General features: G+C 35.4%; 1 protein-coding gene and 1 non-coding gene across 2 annotated transcripts; one reads left to right on the forward strand and one right to left on the reverse strand.

Annotated features, from left to right (window-relative positions):
* Nucleotides 1–1,322: 1,322 nt before the first annotated feature.
* LOC127858602 (uncharacterized) lies at nucleotides 1,323–9,933 on the reverse strand. The gene is made up of 2 exons (XM_052395806.1): nucleotides 9,709–9,933; nucleotides 1,323–5,974 (listed from the first exon to the last, which is right to left on the reverse strand). The coding sequence occupies exon 2, from the start codon at nucleotides 5,377–5,379 to the stop codon at nucleotides 2,962–2,964; it is 2,418 nt and encodes an 805-aa protein (XP_052251766.1). The 5' UTR covers nucleotides 5,380–5,974; nucleotides 9,709–9,933; the 3' UTR covers nucleotides 1,323–2,961.
* A 7,608-nt stretch (nucleotides 9,934–17,541) lies between these two features.
* Trnam-cau (transfer RNA methionine (anticodon CAU)) lies at nucleotides 17,542–17,613 on the forward strand. The gene has a single exon. It is a non-coding gene; the product is annotated as a tRNA-Met (tRNA).
* The last annotated feature ends 517 nt before the right edge of the window (nucleotides 17,614–18,130 follow it).

The raw sequence follows: 18,130 nt of genomic DNA on the forward strand, positions 1-18,130 counted from the left end.
TAGCATATAATCGCACAATACTGTGAAGTAATCAGAAATGTGATCAATATTGTTACAGTGGCGAATACGCATGTACTTTCCATCATCATTGCATTTGGAATTATTTTGTTTACGATAGATCGGTCATTTTTGCACTACAGGTTCGTTAATTTAACCCCTCGACGAATAGTGGTCCGAAGAGAACCCTTCAAAATAGACGCACCCTATGTTTTGGATAGAAATATGTACCCTCGGTTTTCACATATCTGGGTTACTAATTGCGAGCAGATATTTTGCGGTTTTAACAGTGATATTGGCTGCAGGTGTGTTCCCCATTTGCAACCAACTATGTGTTGTTTCGCTGATTATGGGGTATGTTAATAATGATTCGCCTTCATTATGGCTAGTGAATCAGACTTCAGACATTTTCATTTTAGTTGCCCATACGTACTCGTTATTGGTTCAAAATGTGTTAATGGTTCTAGATAATAAAAACTTAACTGTTTTAGCAATTAAAGAAAACACGGTGACGCCCTATTTTAAATAGTATCTGAATGCTTGGAAAGACAGTTTTCTCGTTTTTCTTGATATATATATTGCGCACAAGTAACTTCTACCAGCCAATAAATTATTCATGTAGATATAATACCCGTCCTAAAAGTGATTCCTTTTATATCAGATATTTGTTTTTCACAATGTATGCATTTACAATACTTCAAAATAGTATTAATTTAAACCATGTGGCGTTCCATTGCAGATAACCTCGGTAATAGTAGACCTGAACTTATGTCTTATAGATTAAACCGTTTCTTTGAACTACATTTTCTAGGAAGAATACTTCTGTAATAAATTGTCATTTCTGTAAGGACATGAATCTAGTCCTTAATAACATATACTCAGCCTTAGTAAATAGCACCATTTATTGGCCAAAACTACTCGTGTTATCAGATATTGGCAACACAAGCACACATGTATCGTAGCATATAAGTAGTAGACATGTCCGAGTGGTAACACAAGCACACATGTATCGTAGCATATAAGTAGTAGACATGTCCGAGTGGCAACACAAGCACACACGTATCGTAGCATATAAGTAGTAGACATGTTCGAGTGGCAACACAAGCACACACGTATCGTAGCATATAAGTAGTAGACATGTCCGAGTGGCAACACAAGCACACACGTATCGTAGCATATAAGTAGTAGACATGTCCAAGTTTTGCAATCTTTTGATCTCAGTAAAGGACATTTCAAGTTTCAGATTCGATGCCCAAGAAATCATATCATGTTTGTACATTTAAATTAAAATTACATGCAAATAAATATACAACAACTAATTATGTGTTTGTTGCGTTGTATTGCAATATCATATCAATAAACAACATGTTATTGCATAATTTGACGTAAATGCAGATACTCCTTAAAATAAATAACATGAACTTAATAATCCATAAACATATAAACTACGTCACGTAAATGCATGATGTACAATTTTCATAATACATATATACAAATCAGATTTATACAAGAACTCATTTACAAATAGTCAGAAAACAAGGAAAAAAGAAACTAGATAATAGATATAGCCCTATGGACTTGCTTCATGGTCAGAATGATCGTTAGAAGATTTTATAATAGTTTAGGTTATCTGCTAACAAAAATGTAAACAGTATGTCTATCCATCTAACATAGTGTGTTCTCACATTCCTAACTTTGACCAAATACACACTGCTTGTTGAAAAAGTGTAGCATTCGTCAAGTAATGAATGTACAGCCATGCTCTTACGCTAATCTATGGCATAATTAAATATCCGCGTGGTACATGAAGAAGGGAAATTAAAAGCAGGCTCTTTAAACGCATTCTAACACATTGGGAGAAGAAATCAGGGTATCAAATAGGAATACAGTTGCATAAAAAGGTTTTTATACCGATTTTGTCATTAATCCCTTATTTTAAATGAAGCTTGTAAGTAGTATTAGCAGGGACCTATACAAACAAATGTATTGGTCCCCGGTATAGGGAACGATTAAATAGTGAAGTACATGTTTATTTATGTGCATTCTGAACTTCTTCTTTTTTCATAAAAAGACCAACAACTTTAAAATACATATCGATGATTGTTATTTTGCTTATAGATTAGTCATAAAATACAATATGATGGCACAAAATAGCGTTTACATTCTTAATGAATACAACGACGATAACATCAATAGCAGTTGATGACTATATTGTTTACCTTTAACGTATTGTTTACTTATCGAGCTTGATCTACACGTTTGTATAACAAGTCTTAGGCTTATAGATACCAAATAGAAGGATTTATATTAGTAATAAGCAGATAGCGATCACGATCAGATGAATATAGATCGTTGGATACAACGGGTTTTATATAACAAGCACCACAAATGAACATATTTGTATGGAATCAATGCGATACGTGTATCATTACATGTGACAATGGCAGTATTTCTACATCACTGACTAATGGGGCAGTTTTGTAATTACTCATAGAGTGATCAGTATGTTAGATGCAACAAATTTAACTAGTTTGTTACGTTATTGCATTTTCCTAAATAACGACAATAAATTTCATGGTAAATGAATTTTGCGTATTTTTTAAAAAGTACTTTCGTTAATCTTCCTACATTGAATTACATATCATATGGACCGAAAAATGAAAAACCCTGCTCAAAATTTATTTAAAAAAAGGAAAGTAATGAATAATTTAAACAAAATATGTAAGGATACTTAGAATAGATAGTATATTCATCCTATTTATATACTGTTGTACAGGTCTAATTATCATGTTCTGATATATTGGTACATGATTTATAGTATAGCAGCAAGTTACTTGAATTAAATGAATGCAAAGGTGCATGTATCAGCACCCATGACCTCATTACTATTGATATAGAATCGAACAAATTAATATCTAGTTGAAAGACGTAAAATTCAACACTTGTATATCCCGTGTTTCACTGTTACACATACGTTGCCTGGAAAACCGGCTTGGTTTGTTCACGGTAAGACTCGAAATTCACTGGTGCCCTAAACGTTAATCCGAGATCTTCGTCACGTGACAACTGGCGACTTAACAAACGCGGAATTTCATTTCTGAATTTTTCCCTAAACGTTCCAGAATCATTAAGTTCGTCTGCAGCCATAGGGCTTAGAAAAAGGTCAATTCTGGGACGGAAGAAGTTTTGATTTTCAGACGAGATCCTTTCCCGTGGTGGCGTTTCCGGATGTGATTTCTCGTGGATATGCTCCCGAAGTAAGGATAGATTGTCGATGCTGCAATATCCGTCTGAGGTCTCGTCGGTCCTTCCGGTGTTGCGTTGCGGGGAAATGTCGTCTGGTAGAGGGTAACATTGGAAGAACGACGACTCGAATAAAATAGTATCTGTGGGAAGATTCATAAAACTAGCACTGGGTTTGCTGATATTTAAGTTCTCCTTATTAGCGAAATTAGAATTTACATCTCCCATACATATATAACTGTCCCGATCTTTCGTCAGCGGTTGGATAGAATTATGAAGATAATTTCGTTCCGGTAAGGCGGGAGGTTCTTTAGGAATAAAAGTTCCAGGAAGGTCGGGAATGGTCGTAAAGCGACGTATTTTAGGGATTTTCGGATTTTCTCTCTCGCGTTTCCACTGCTCGTACAGTTTCTCGTCTCCAGGTATTGTTTCATAAACATGGTCGTCTGCTTTGATACGGTTGTTGAACTGTTGGTTGAGAGTAGGTCTTCTGTTGCCCGCGTTTGATTCATTCGCCACTGAAAATCCCGTTTGATTAAAAGTGGAGTCCGCAGCACTCGAAGATTCGAGCAGAGTATTATGCCCACCCGTCGTGTTATTCAAATCTCGCCACTGATCATTATTCCCACCACTTGACAATGTCGCAGTGGACGTGTCACATAAAAGATTTCGCAAATCATTCTGGACCTTATTACCGCACTTGTTTGCAAGAGATCCAGTTAATTTGTTACTATTCTCACTCAGCGAGAAATTGCGCTGGGGTAACGGCAAGTCGTTGCCCAGCGGGCGACGTACACATCTTACCACAGCCCCCGAGAAGGCGGCCGGGGTGGAATCACAGATCTTCATTGTGCCCAAAGGCTCCGCTTTGTTGCCCGTTAATCCATTCTCTGTTTCCAGCCTCCCACGTGGTTTGTTTTCCTTGAAAGACGTGTTACCACTTTCGACGTAATTGTTAATTTCCTGTGAAGACCGACGCCCTTTTCGCGCCCGTTTTCGGACTTCCAGAGCACCCTTTTCGCCGTTTTGGAGATCATTGATAATTTCGTACATTGAACGTGTGACTTTTGTTAACTTATAGTTGTGTCTTTGTGCGTAGGAGAAGCCTTGTTGGTCCGTTTCAACGTCTTTGGACGCCAGCGTCACCAGGGGCACTTCCTTTGAGTCGTGACGTTTTAGAGAGCCCGTGCTGGGTTCGGATTGTGAAATGGGGAATGATGGCAATGATGAGAAACTATGGCTTCCTTGCAGCGGCTTTGCGTTAGCAACACCGTTAGATTGTTCTGAATAATATCCAATTCTGGCGTTATTTGCTACATCCACATTCACACAGTCCGTTTTATTGTGCTCACTTTTTAAGTTATTATTGCTTCCTGACTTGTTTTTACTAAACTGGAGATCCTTATTTTGTGGGTAGTCACTTTCGTATCCGCTGGAAAACGCCACTGGTGTGGCGTTAGATTGCACATTCAAGTCATTGACGTCACCAATTAAGTTCCTGAGTAAGACGTCGAAACTAGTCCTGACGTCATTCTCCGAATCCAGGGGACTCGTAGGCGAAGATTTGGAGCTGGTGCTCCCACTATCACCATTGAAACGTCGGTTCGCTTTCAACACCGTGTATGACGACGTCGAACCTTTACGAATACCGTTTTCACCATCCTTAACGTTTAATCCGTTCAAATTTTGCGGCCGTTTATTCATGTCGTCGGAGCTGATTTTATCGAGACAGCTCACCGACGGTCGGCTTTCCAGCGTCTTAGGAATAATAAACTTCCTTGGAATAGACCGATGGTCGAACACAGAGACGCGAAGCTTAGAATCGTTGACGGTGGCAGAATTGACTACGCTACTCAACAGTCTCGCTCTAACTGCCTGATTGGCGAGCTGACAGGTCGTGTTTTCCTCGCCGTAATCCGACAGATCTGACTCGTCCTTTGAGCGATCTATGCTCATGTTCGCACTGTGATTGGTGCCTTCATCCTCGCTACCTACACTTTTGTCGGTGGTAACCGACCCATCGCCTTCCGGGCCCTCTCTCATTGTGATACTTGGTCCGCCGAGATGATTATCGAACAAATGATTATTGTCAACACTGGTCGGTGTTTTTTCAACGCTCTGTGTTCTTATCATCATCATCTCATGTAAACACACATCTATTGTTCATCTTTTGCTTTATTTTAAATAGGTATTAACTTTTTTTATAACCATTTTCGTAATAGAGTTTTGCAATTAACGCGAGAACAATGCCGTTCTATAAGTTAAAGGCAATGTTTTATACAACGTTGTCATACGAAGTTAAATTTATAAATAAAATCTTGGTCGATGAATACTATCAATACTCCCACAGGCTGTCTATAGTTATTTACTTTATTGTCAGTCTTGGCTCCGTCAATGTACTCTAATTATTTCCTTCGATAGGTCATAGTATATTATTCACGCTTGAATGACCACGATGTTTATCTGACGAAACACAATATACTAGTAGCAAGCACCTTACACGGCCTTGATTGATTCAGATATACGCTCGTGTGTTTTATTCAGAATAAAGAATCACAGTCAATTAAAGGTTAAACAGAAACGGCGTTTTCGTTTGTGACATGTGTTCTTTTATAAGGTATTAATTATTCGCTGTAACACTGTGCATCACAATTTCCGTTGGCATACATTTCCGTTGTTCTGATGCTAATCCGCGGAATGTCACTTCAATATGCCGGTGCTACGTCTCCTTAACCTGAAATCAGAAGCAGATAAAAGTACAATATTTTTTTAATAACTTCAGTTATTAAAGTTATTAATGTATACAATGTATACCATTCTACATAGAGCACTTACGGAAATGTTTACCCATGCACAGTCTTTATTCACCCGGTCGAGCGCTTATGAGTTAAAACGTTAACGATAAAATGTTGAAATTAAAATCCTAATAAACTTGAAATCCAATCTAAAAATACTGCTTAGTCGCTGCAAGGAGATGAATGGTAATCTGTCCAAGCTGTTCAACGTATCGCGCTATCTTAATACTACGGCTCCTTAGTCCAACTTGGTATAATGTAACCTCACAATGGCGGAAGGGCAGGATTTGATTATTCATTGTAAGACGTTTAATATGGTTAACAATGCCTTTAATCCATAATCCGAAAATACACAATGACCGTCCACAGTGTCAACGATATGCCTTTGTGTAGATATCATCCTATATTTATTTATTTAATACATGGCAGCGTGGACAGTGTTAGGTTTCGAGCTGATCAGTGTGTTTGGCGGCTAGATTTTCACAGGATCAACTTTAAGTCGTAAATTATGGAACCCACAAGTCAAGTTTTCGTGTTAAAATATATCGGTACATGTCTGCTTGTTTTACATCCGATTCATTTTATTTAAAAAAAAAAACGAGCCAACACGGCGCCCATTCATTTTGGAGATTATTTAATATGATTAAAACCGAATGCATCTTTTTGAACAGCTTCTTAATATTACTGCATCTTTTAACGAGTTATATTAATATAATATAATTAATTCCTACAATAGTAATAAATCCCATCCATTCACTATTAAAGAACAGCTAAATTATTGATCGTTTGATTGACCACACAGTTCGTCTTTGGCGGCCAACGTGTCTGTCAGATTGATTAACGTCATTAAGTTTGTCAAAAAGTGTGAAAAACACTTGTCTTGTATATTTGTGACATGTAACGTGTCGTTTCATTTCTTGTATTTTTATTATAATAATAATAATAATAAAAAAGACGAAGATTAAGAAAATGATAATAATGACACTCGTGATGATGATGTTGAGCAAAGACCTAGAATAATTTATTCTAGGTCTTTGTGTTGAGGAAGAAGGGTGGGGGAGGTGGATGTCATTGTTTTGATAATCTTTGTAAATGAATATGTAATGCTTATCTATGATCTGTCTTTTTGTTTGTCTGTTAATTCGTGTGATGACTAATATTATTAAAATTCAATTACGATTGTGATTCGTTTCTTGGTGAATAAGTGACATAATTAAAGCACCTTATTTTCACTTTAGTTGCAATATTACATGAGAATTGACCAGCCTTTGTTGCTAATCCTTTGTCAGTCAGCGTTGTTGCATGAAATGTTGACGGCAGCAGTAGTGTACAGTAGGGGAGTTTCGCGCTTTTTGTACGTGAATTAGCAGTGTATCATGTTGTTATCAGGCTATCCCTGTATTTACAGCCACGTATATTCATGTTGTTATCAGGCTATCCCTGTATTTACAGCCACGTTTATACCGGTAATTATGGCTACAGTATTTACAGCCACGAAAATACCGGTAATTATGGCTACAGTATCAACCTAAGACATTAAAAATTCTAAATATCGACATAATGATTTAAACATGCGTTGCAAATGGAATCTGTTATTAGTAATAAACTGTTTAAAATAGAACACGTGACTGAAATTAACATCATTAACAAAATTCTTAAACTCATCCGTTTATACTTGACTAAAGTATTACAATAAATTTAAGGCAACACGAAACCATTAATAGCATGCGGTCATCTTAGTACGTTTTTTATACAGTACAAATAAAGTTTGTATAAAAAGAAGCTTCGGATTTCAATGATATGCAAACCAAATAACATTTTAAACTGATTTAAACCAGACATACATTAACCTGAAACCCATTTGAATTGTCTGCCTATATCTCATGGTTGCGAATAATGGTGGATCATTTTAGATGCTACCTTCCGAACCGCAATGTCAACCCGAGAACCGGTAATGTACATATGAGGATAATAAAGCTCGTATTTAACATGAACTTTCGAGTACTGCAAATTAAGTTGCTGAGCTGAATCTGAGGCCGGTGTTGAAATTCTACAGCAATTATTGGCTCATTGTGAATCGAATGTTTTATGTATATAGCTACGAGGTGTATAAAGGATGAATATTTAAATTATTTTGGACGCTGTAAGTATTACCGTATATTTAAACCCGAATCATTTTACATGAAATAGTTTCTATTATCTACATGCACATGGGAAATCAGTGAAATGGAATCAAACCTGTAATTTAAAGTATAGCAATTATAAAACTCAAGTTATACATATTTATCTTTTGATTTAATATAAAAACTATTCAAGACACTCATTTCAAAAAGATCGTTATAATGTACTTGTTCTTTAACATTCTCTGTGCTAACTATACGTGTTTAAGGAGCATTTCCGTACTGAAAGATTATAACAATAATGTAACATACGAACATATGGATCACAATAACTCAATTATGTGCGACCTAATTTTGTGCGATATGTTCAATAATTCGCAAATCCGATTGTTATAGGACACGTCTGTTCTATCGCTCATAGCGTATACATGTACACACATACTCTGTATAGGCTATAAATTTGCAATATGCTATTTAATGCCGAATAAATGTTATGTTATGTATAAACCTACACATAGCTCCGAGGCTCAACATAATGGTCATCGTCAACTTGTCTTGTGCCATCTGAAAGCTGGTAATTTGTATAATTATACGTCAATAACTTCATTACAGGTTGGTTAAAGGGCATTAAGTGGAATTGCTGAACAATGTCGTCTACCGGGTAGTTACTGACCTGTTCAAATAAATTTACCGAGCACATGATGACACGCTTCCACTGAACATAGGGTTGCTACGAAAATTTACCGGTAAATGAAATTATTGCTTTTGTGTTGGTTTTGATTGGATTTTAACGCTAAAATTGTCAACAACTCGGAAACTATTGTCACAAGATCCTGAAAGATGAATATTTTTGCTCGTGCTTGTTCTTGTTGCTTTTTCTCTCTTATCTCATTAGTGAAGAGTATCGTTTCGAAAATTGAAACTTAGAATTAGAAAAAGTTTTCAAAAGCCTGAAATAGCAATTGAATAAAAATAATCAATATTCCACAGTACATTTCAGCAAATATTAAGAAAACAGCGCGTGCATATCACTTTTGCATAAATTCTCATATATTATTTGCAAACTAGCTACTTGACGTTGTCGGTCATATGAACTCAACCATTAGTTATGTTGTGTCGTAAACGTGTCTTTATTAGACAGTTGATACATTAGAAAAGCTGTAAAATGCTCAAGGTCCCAATATTTATTACCAATATGGTCGCATTTTAAAGATTTTAATGTTATTCTTACTCATATGGATAATACATGCAATCTATCGGAACCGGCAATTACATTGTCAATCTTAGTTGAAACAAAAGTCCCAATGTATGAATAGCTGCACCATAAACTTATAATAACATGTCAACAGCTCAAGTGCAACAGTTCGAAATGGTCAATTGATAAACATCCACGTTTGTTTGTAAACTAAACCATAGTATTATTTTCGTAATAAAGTTTTAGTTTCTGTTTCTGGGCAGCAAAATAGATAGTGTGTTTGGTATGCTGTTCATTTAAAGTCGTGCTTACCTGGTTGACAATCATTAAAAAACAATTGCGTTATCGCATTACTTACATAATAAACAGGCAATATCCATTTAATTTCCCATATTGCAATATTTATAGCCCGAAAATAAGTATTTGTCCAGCGTGTTTACTCATCCGTCTTAAAGGCACATATTTGCAACCTCGATTCCAATCAACACATATTAATCCATGTTTTTTATTAAATTTAAGTCACATCTCGTTTGCCATTTAATAAGCTGAAGCTTTTCACAAAAGATTGCGTCCGTGCGCAAGTCAATCTAGCAACAAACTGACTGTTCGCTTTTCGCCGATACCGACGAAGATAGTTGAATCAGTAATGAGGCGGTTTACCCCAAACCTTAGGCGAAAATCGCGACACGCTCTGCATAGCTTTAATAGGCCTATCTTCCCATCTGATTTTCACCCGATGGTAAAGAACGGTGGTGAAACTAAAAGCTATTTAAACGCTTTTCAAATTTGTTAAGAAAAAATGAAGAAAAGCAATTACGAAATGAAAGTGTCTTTGTTATGTCATTTTGGATGACAGGCTAATAGATTTCTGTAAGAAATGTTTAATGGTTTTCGTATTTCTAAATGTAATTTAAAAAACACTGTTCAATAATTTTAAAAGACGCGTGTATACAATTTATTTGAGTCCTAATGGAAACGAAAAAGAACGTGTTGTTTATTAATCAGCTCATGAAGTCGCATGTAGTTTAAAAAAATAATATATATATATATATATATATATATATATATATATATATATGTATAAATATTGTTAGTGTTTAAACGAAGTCTCTTTTTAAAATCAAGTTAAGAGGAAACGTGTTGTCCGTCATTAGCCTGTGCGGACTGCGCATGCTAAATGGGACGACACTTTACGCATATGTATTAAGCCGAGTTGTCCTAAAACGAGGCTTCATTGGTCCACTCCTAAAGCAATATCAAAGTCTACATGTTTGCATTATAATGTAGAAATGCATTATACATACCATAGTTGTTTGAAGGCCTCATTGAAAATAAGATTGCCATTGTTAAACTGTTTGCATGACTTTGTATCAATGTGTTGTCTTAATGAGTTACCTTCGGAAAATAAAGAGATTATTATTATTATTATTATTATTATAATATGAACGTTTTCATCGCTGAGTTATGTCGTTTGACGCGTGAAATGGTGGAATTGCCGTACTTACACTTTATTTAATAATATTAAATAAAGCATACTGTCATGGGTTATAAAACATGGTCAATTTAAGTAATTCCCAAACAGTGTGCACCTTATTTATGACAAAGTTCACGGCTCAGGCATTATGCTGGCTTTTATCACTGGTGTCATAGTTAAGAAGGTATTTCATGCTCCACGCACTTTCTAACATCGATAATTATTTTTTAAACATGTATGCAGCGTTTAAGTTACTAACATAAACGCGAATCTAGGTGTTTACAAAATGGAGTTCAAAACATGTTTTGAATAAAAGTGATTCACAAATGTGGTTGCATTTTCATCTTGTGCAAATGGCATTTCGGTAATATTTTCGACGCAGTATCATCATTGAATGTTTTTGAGGTTCTTTCTGTGAGAAATTTGACACCGATGTCAAAATCACCCAGAGTGTTGTCAACACTCGACTTGTTGCCCGCGCATTTACAACGTAATCGATTAAATCGACTGGAAATGGCATTTTTGATTAACTCCGATGATTGGGTTGTAATGAAAATCTCTTAAATAGCAACGTAGGCGGTAAAACACTTGATTGTAATTCAACAACATAATTAAACGAGCAATCAGCGATTAAGCCAAAACGAAAGACACAATCACTGTGATTTGTGAATTACTGCAATGAAAGTAACTACTCATTTTTTGTTTTATTTTCTTTACTTTTTAAAATTTGAAAAACTCAAGCATTCGGCAATACAGCGGGGAAAGAACAGGACATGCAAGCGCTGATTATAGCTGATAATGTACAATGGTGTCCTTTCATATGACACTAACCGCTTAGTATGTTGCATACTTACAAGCTTAAAACATTATCAAAATATTCGGATAACCTCAAAATCGTCCCCATCATGAAACTAAACCTCAACAACACTTATGTCGTCTGCGATTTATTTTGATCTTTGAAAAGAAAGTGCTTAAGAAGATAATAACAAACAGTCCGTTTCAAACACATAACGGTCTCTGATATACTTACAGTCTGCGCGACGTGATACCTCGGATTAGTTAACCAAGATTTCAGTATACTTTGGTTCACTGAAAGTTCATTTCAAAACCACAACATGTATATAAATCCTTAAAACACATTTATTATCCGAGCATTGACAACGATATTTCATTTGTCAGCTGGGCATTACTATAGACCAGAGACGATATTTCATTTGTCAGCTGGGCATTACTATAGACCAGAAGGTCACTCCTAAATGTTCGTCTGCTTTGCTTAACTCCGACACCTAATAGTCAATATCCCCGAGTTAGTGTCACATATATCACCTTTATGGCGATTTGTAGTCTCGTTGGAATGTAGATTTGATGGTCAAATTGACCAGTGTGTCCGAAATATCACAGTGGTCAAACATCGTCGAAGGACTTATGGTCAGTTCTGTATAGCCCGTTGCCCAGTGACTGAGTCTATTCGAAGATAAGTCGGCATTTTTTTGAATCACCCGTCTTAACGAGCATACTGTTGGTAACATTCATTTATTCGGATTATTTTTATTACACCCTCTTGTCATTTTACGGCTACTTCAAAGCTTAAGATTTTAACGAAAATATTGATGCTTTATTTGGCATATTACAGTAAATAATCGTCAGTACTAGTTATTGATAACGAGCATAATTCGATTAGAAAGTCACTTAAATGGCACATGTGTTCCACATTGTTTTCAGTGTCACTTAGGTGACACTTTGCATTTCGCTGTTTTCAAAATCCGGTCCACCTACTTTGATCGTCATGTGTTTTAATAATTACAACCAATGAAAATTCAATTGCTGTTTCAGACTAAACTCAGAAATTTAAATGAATATCGTTTGTTGGTTACGATTTTGTACACCGGAAAATGTGTGAATTACCGGTAACTACTTTGGAATTTCAATAACAATCATCACATTTGTGCTATAATTCTTCTAGTTTACTATAAATTTTACGACATAAGCTACAAAATTTGCAAATTCGTCTGCAATGTCGGATAATTTAGAAAGTGATAACAATACTGGCATTAACATCAACATGCAGAGCACAAACATTTCATATTTAAACCATTTCACAGACACTTGGACATGTACAAATAACAACCCGTGACAAAGAATGCGCATTTGTTTGCCAAATATCTCTATCGCCAGCTTCTTTAGACGCTTCGAGGTCACGTTTCACATAATTGCATCTACTTTAGGTATCTGTTACTGTCAACTTTTTTCAGATCTACTCGAGTGCGTCCGTCTACTTTTACTGCTTTTCGATGTCGTCTGCTCCCGAACAACGAAACTAAGTTCTGCAAACGACACTTGAGACCTTGATTTGATGGCACATTAATGTTCAACACGCAACTCAATATTTGTTACATGTAAATTGAATAAGTGCACTGCAACCTATTGGTATAATGTCAGAGCATATAAACAACAATATTTGCTTGTTTTCTTATTTTGAATGGTAATTGAAACTATGCTTGACCAGATGTTTCGCCTACGACTGCATTTCGCAATCTAAATTTCCTCATCTTTATAACTAAGGCCCTCATGTATTGAGCACGTGAACGACGACAAGACAATTACGAAAAGAAATCTCTGATCGCAAACGGTTTACTAGTAAGCATGGATGCTGCGTCGAACATTTTGCCCTGCGATATTAGATAACAAAGGTCCTACGGTCACACGGCCTTACAGTGCTCGGTTTTCAACGGCCAGGTAACCCATTTATGCCTTACGTCTAGAAAAAAGGCCTTGGCAAACAGCGTAGACCCAGATGAGACGCCGCATGATGCGGCGTCTCATCTGGGTCTGCGCTTTTTGCTTTAAGGAATTTCTGCGGGAAATATTCTGAATATAGAAATGAATATACGAGACATCCCTTATTTTGGAAATACATTTATCCAATTTAGAAGAACGGGAGAGTCCACTAGGCATAAACGGGTTAAGGTGTTAACAATTAGTCGCATAAATAACTTAATCCAAAAGTAAACGGCTGTTAGCTTAACTGGCCGTTAAATTGTTCAGGCCCATAATCAAGCTATTATGATCTAAATCTTAATGAGTCTCGTTCTGAGAAAACGGGGCTTTATGCATGTGCGTTAAGTGTCATCCCAGAGTAACCTGTGCAGTCCGCACAGGCTAATCAGGGACGGCAATTTCCGCTTTTATGGTATTTTTCGTTTAAAGGAAGTCTCTTCTACGCGAAAATCCAGTTAAGGCGGAAAGTGTCGTCCATGATTAGCCTGTGTTTTAAACTCAGTTTTCTCAGAACGCGACTCAAATGTAAGCCAAATGCCCTTTTACAAGAATGTACAAACCACCAACCTCATAACTGCATGAATCAAATGAACGAAACATTAATATTAAAAAAATATACCTTCCATAAAAATTCAACAACATGCGGGCGGAAGGCGGGTATATGTGTTTTGATAATACCACTGCTTTAAAACAATCTCGAGTTTCCGTCACATCTGATTCACCAGCAATTTATTATACTTACGAACTTCCTCTCAGAGTCTGTTTTAAATAATGACCGACGGTGACTCTTACTCTATACGGACGATATTTACGACATTAGAACAATGTTTGAATTGCCGCTATCCCCGATAACCTTTACGTTACATTAGACGCGGGATTTAAGCGAAGGGCTCCATTCTAAGCCCGGTGGAACCCCGAACGACCGCAGGATGGTACGTCCTTCGCCGAGGTAACTCGATAGTCCATGTGCAATTTACCAACCTCGGTTGAACTTGTTTAAACTTCGAGCACAAAGTGCTGAATAATGAAGCACGATGTTCGTGATTATTCGCGATAAAAGCTGCATTTACTAAAATACCTGCACTTTTTATTAAAGTGTTTTTCCACGTTGTTAGATATAAGAAATGCATTTGCGTACATTCTTACTTAATGTAACAACACATTCTCCAATGACATCGCGAAATGTATGGTACGGTTACCATTATCAAATGTTTGTTGTTGGTAGTTAAAAAGGGAAATTTTGCGCGTATCAGATTTGTTAACAAAAGTAGTACTTTTCATCATGTTTAGCGTGCAGTGTACATATATTGATGATATATTATTTAATCATAAATCGTGGTGTTGCTATTGTTGATTGGTGGTGGTTTTATATAGAATCGAAGCCCTTTCTCGTCTAGATTGTTCGATACACACTGTTTTTTTTTACTTATAGATGTTTAAAACCTGTTTACTGTATTCTAATTCAACGTGTATACATGTATATGTAAATGCGTATCTCATAAATAAATATTATCGTCAGCTATAAAGATTCTCATGCACCGGAACGTATGATTTTATCAAACCTCCTTCATTTTCATTTGCCATACATGACAGTGGATTTACACCATCAGCCGCCCTATCGGCAAACAATGCATTATGCATATGTGTAAAGTGTTATTCCACATTAGTCTGTGCGTGCCGCAAAGGCCATAACAGCGGAAAGTGTCGTCTCTGATTAGCCTGGCTGAATTCATAAGCTAATCCGATATGAAACTTTACGCACGTGCATAGCGCGCTGTTGACGCACGTGCATTGCGCCCTGTTTTGCCATAGCGCGGCTCAAATCTTAAATCTCGTTCAGGTCCAATTGCCCATACTCCACCATGACTTATAACACTGAAGATGCCTGTCAAATTTTGACATAATGAATGATGCACTGAGGCGGGAGTATGCCGTATAAGTATTACAAAAGGGGTCTAATAAAGTCAAAACAAGCCTGTTCCATGACCAAAATCGCGTGGTAATATTATTACATGTTTACCATGTTGTCTTTTTCATTTACGTTTTATTACGTTTAGTTATAATGCATGTTCCCTCGTGGCATGCATGACCGAACTCTTCGTATTAGCGCTTTGGCAAAGGTCAAATACTGGTAAATTGTTATTGTAAGGATATACGGTAGATACTGCGGTTTCATACTGATAAATGTTTTGCATACTTAACAAGCCACAGAGTAACTTAATCCTTCAATGGTTCACATTGTTCAAATTAACCATCATTTGTAGTCTTGTTTTTATGACACAGCAAATCTTATATTGTTTTGATGTGCGGATTAAAGTTTTTAAATTTCGCTTTTACATGGATTTCTAAATAAAAAAAAATAACATAAATAAATACAAAGTTACAATTATATTTAATGGCAATTACTTTTTCACGCCAACTAAGCGCCATCATTTCAATGTAATAAACATTAAAACGACACAATTCTTGGTATAACATATATTAATATTATCGTTCAATGTATATACAATAATAAGTAATATAAAAGTTTAAAACATGCTATATTCTAACAACTCAACAACAGTAGTATATTCACTTACACAGTCATGCAAAAGATCCTATATGATAACTGAATCTTAAATCCACACACATTTGAACCACATAATTGTACGTGAAGTTATAATTAGCTTATTTCACATATTCTACTAGTGCTTGTATGCGACCCGAAGAATGAATGCTGTGACTTTTTTTACTAGTCACCTTTTATCGAAAGCAACTTTTCCAATTACTTTTTTGACACTTCATTTTTTCTGTTGAATGAATATGTGTAATAGTTTTCAATTATTCATAAGTCATCAAGTGTTGACAGTGTTATAATTGTTTTATAATTGAACGCGTTCAGTTAATAGCAAACTAATTATCACACCTTTATCGGAATCATCAAACAAATTGACAAAGGATGAAATTTTACTTCCGGGCTAATTAAATCGTTCTTTTTTACTGTTAAATAAACGATCGGAAAACATATTAAGCAAATTATTGACAGTTAGAATATACCTGTTTTTTTAAATATAAAATATATATATATATATATATATGTTACAAATTGGATTTATATACCTGTAATGTTAAAACACTATTATTATTTTCTTAATTATTTGTGGTAGGCTAAAAGCTCTTATGTTTTGTATTGAATATTGTTGATGTATATATGTTTATAAGATTTCTAACTAATAATGCTTTACATATATACATGTATATCATAATTAAACTTTATTTACAACTCATTTTTATATACGGGATTTATATTTAGAGAAAACGTACTATATATTAAATATAGCTGACCTCAATATATGTCATATATATTATATTATAATTAAACATTAGAAGATAACATTCTAAAGACAGACTGAAAACATCTTTATTTTTAGTTACTATATTTGCAATCATAGGCGTAATTTGAGAACGCATTACCTAAAATGTACCGGGATTTACCTTAAATGTATGTATCGGGGGTACCACTATTTGTTGTTGATGATTGTTTGCATTCTTGAGTTGGTTGCAACGTTGTACCTTTTACTTGTAATTACATCTGTGTAACAATAAATATTTAGAATTTCTATCGGCATCATATTTATATGGAAATTTATTAATTCTCTAATTCTTATATTGATTCAATACAAACGCAAAATATGAAGTAGAAATTATCTTACACTACTTAAAATATAAACTTTATTACAATCAGACGTTATTTTTTTTGTAATATTTAGGGGTTCTTAAACATTTATTGGCAGAGTTATATTTGGACCTACACATGTAAAAGGGAGGCAATTCATATCGAAAAAAATTGACATTCAAACCAGAGTGCTTCCCCAGTAAGCAATCAATGTTGAACAGTATCGATTTAAATTGGCAAACTACACAAGGTTATATTCTAGTATTATACCATATATGGGCAACAGCAGAGTGGCGCAGTGGAAGCGTGCTGGGCCCATAACCCAGAGGTCCGTGGATCGAAACCACGCTCTGCTAATACTTTTTTTGCGCTTAAATCATATATATTATTTAAATTTTATTTTTAAATAAACGGATATTTTAGCGTTTATCAAACCATATATATCACACATACCACATGATTATTGCATAGAAAAAATACTGCATAAAGGGATATCACGACGCCTATTTACGGCAGTATATTTTACAAAATATTGTTATACTATTATATGTTTTATATAATATGTAATTATTAAATGGTTGCTTTAAATAAATATGTTTCATTTTGTAACCACGATCAGTAACATACTTAATTTTATAAATACATACCGTTGTATAAGGGATACATTGCGAGGGATTTATAAAATGTGAAGTAGTTTTAAAACTCATTGTTGAATTTTTTTATTGCTTTTAGTTCTAATAAGACCCAGGCTTTTTCCGCTCCATTTTGGGAAAACACCACACTGGAATTTTGGGAATTTCGCGTCGTGAAAACCCCCATTTTGGGAAAAAAATTAATCGCAAAATTCGCTCAATTGGGAAAAAGTATCGCATG

This window comes from Dreissena polymorpha, chromosome 1, assembly GCF_020536995.1.
Source record: "Dreissena polymorpha isolate Duluth1 chromosome 1, UMN_Dpol_1.0, whole genome shotgun sequence".
NCBI classification, from domain to species: Eukaryota; Metazoa; Mollusca; class Bivalvia; order Myida; family Dreissenidae; genus Dreissena; species Dreissena polymorpha.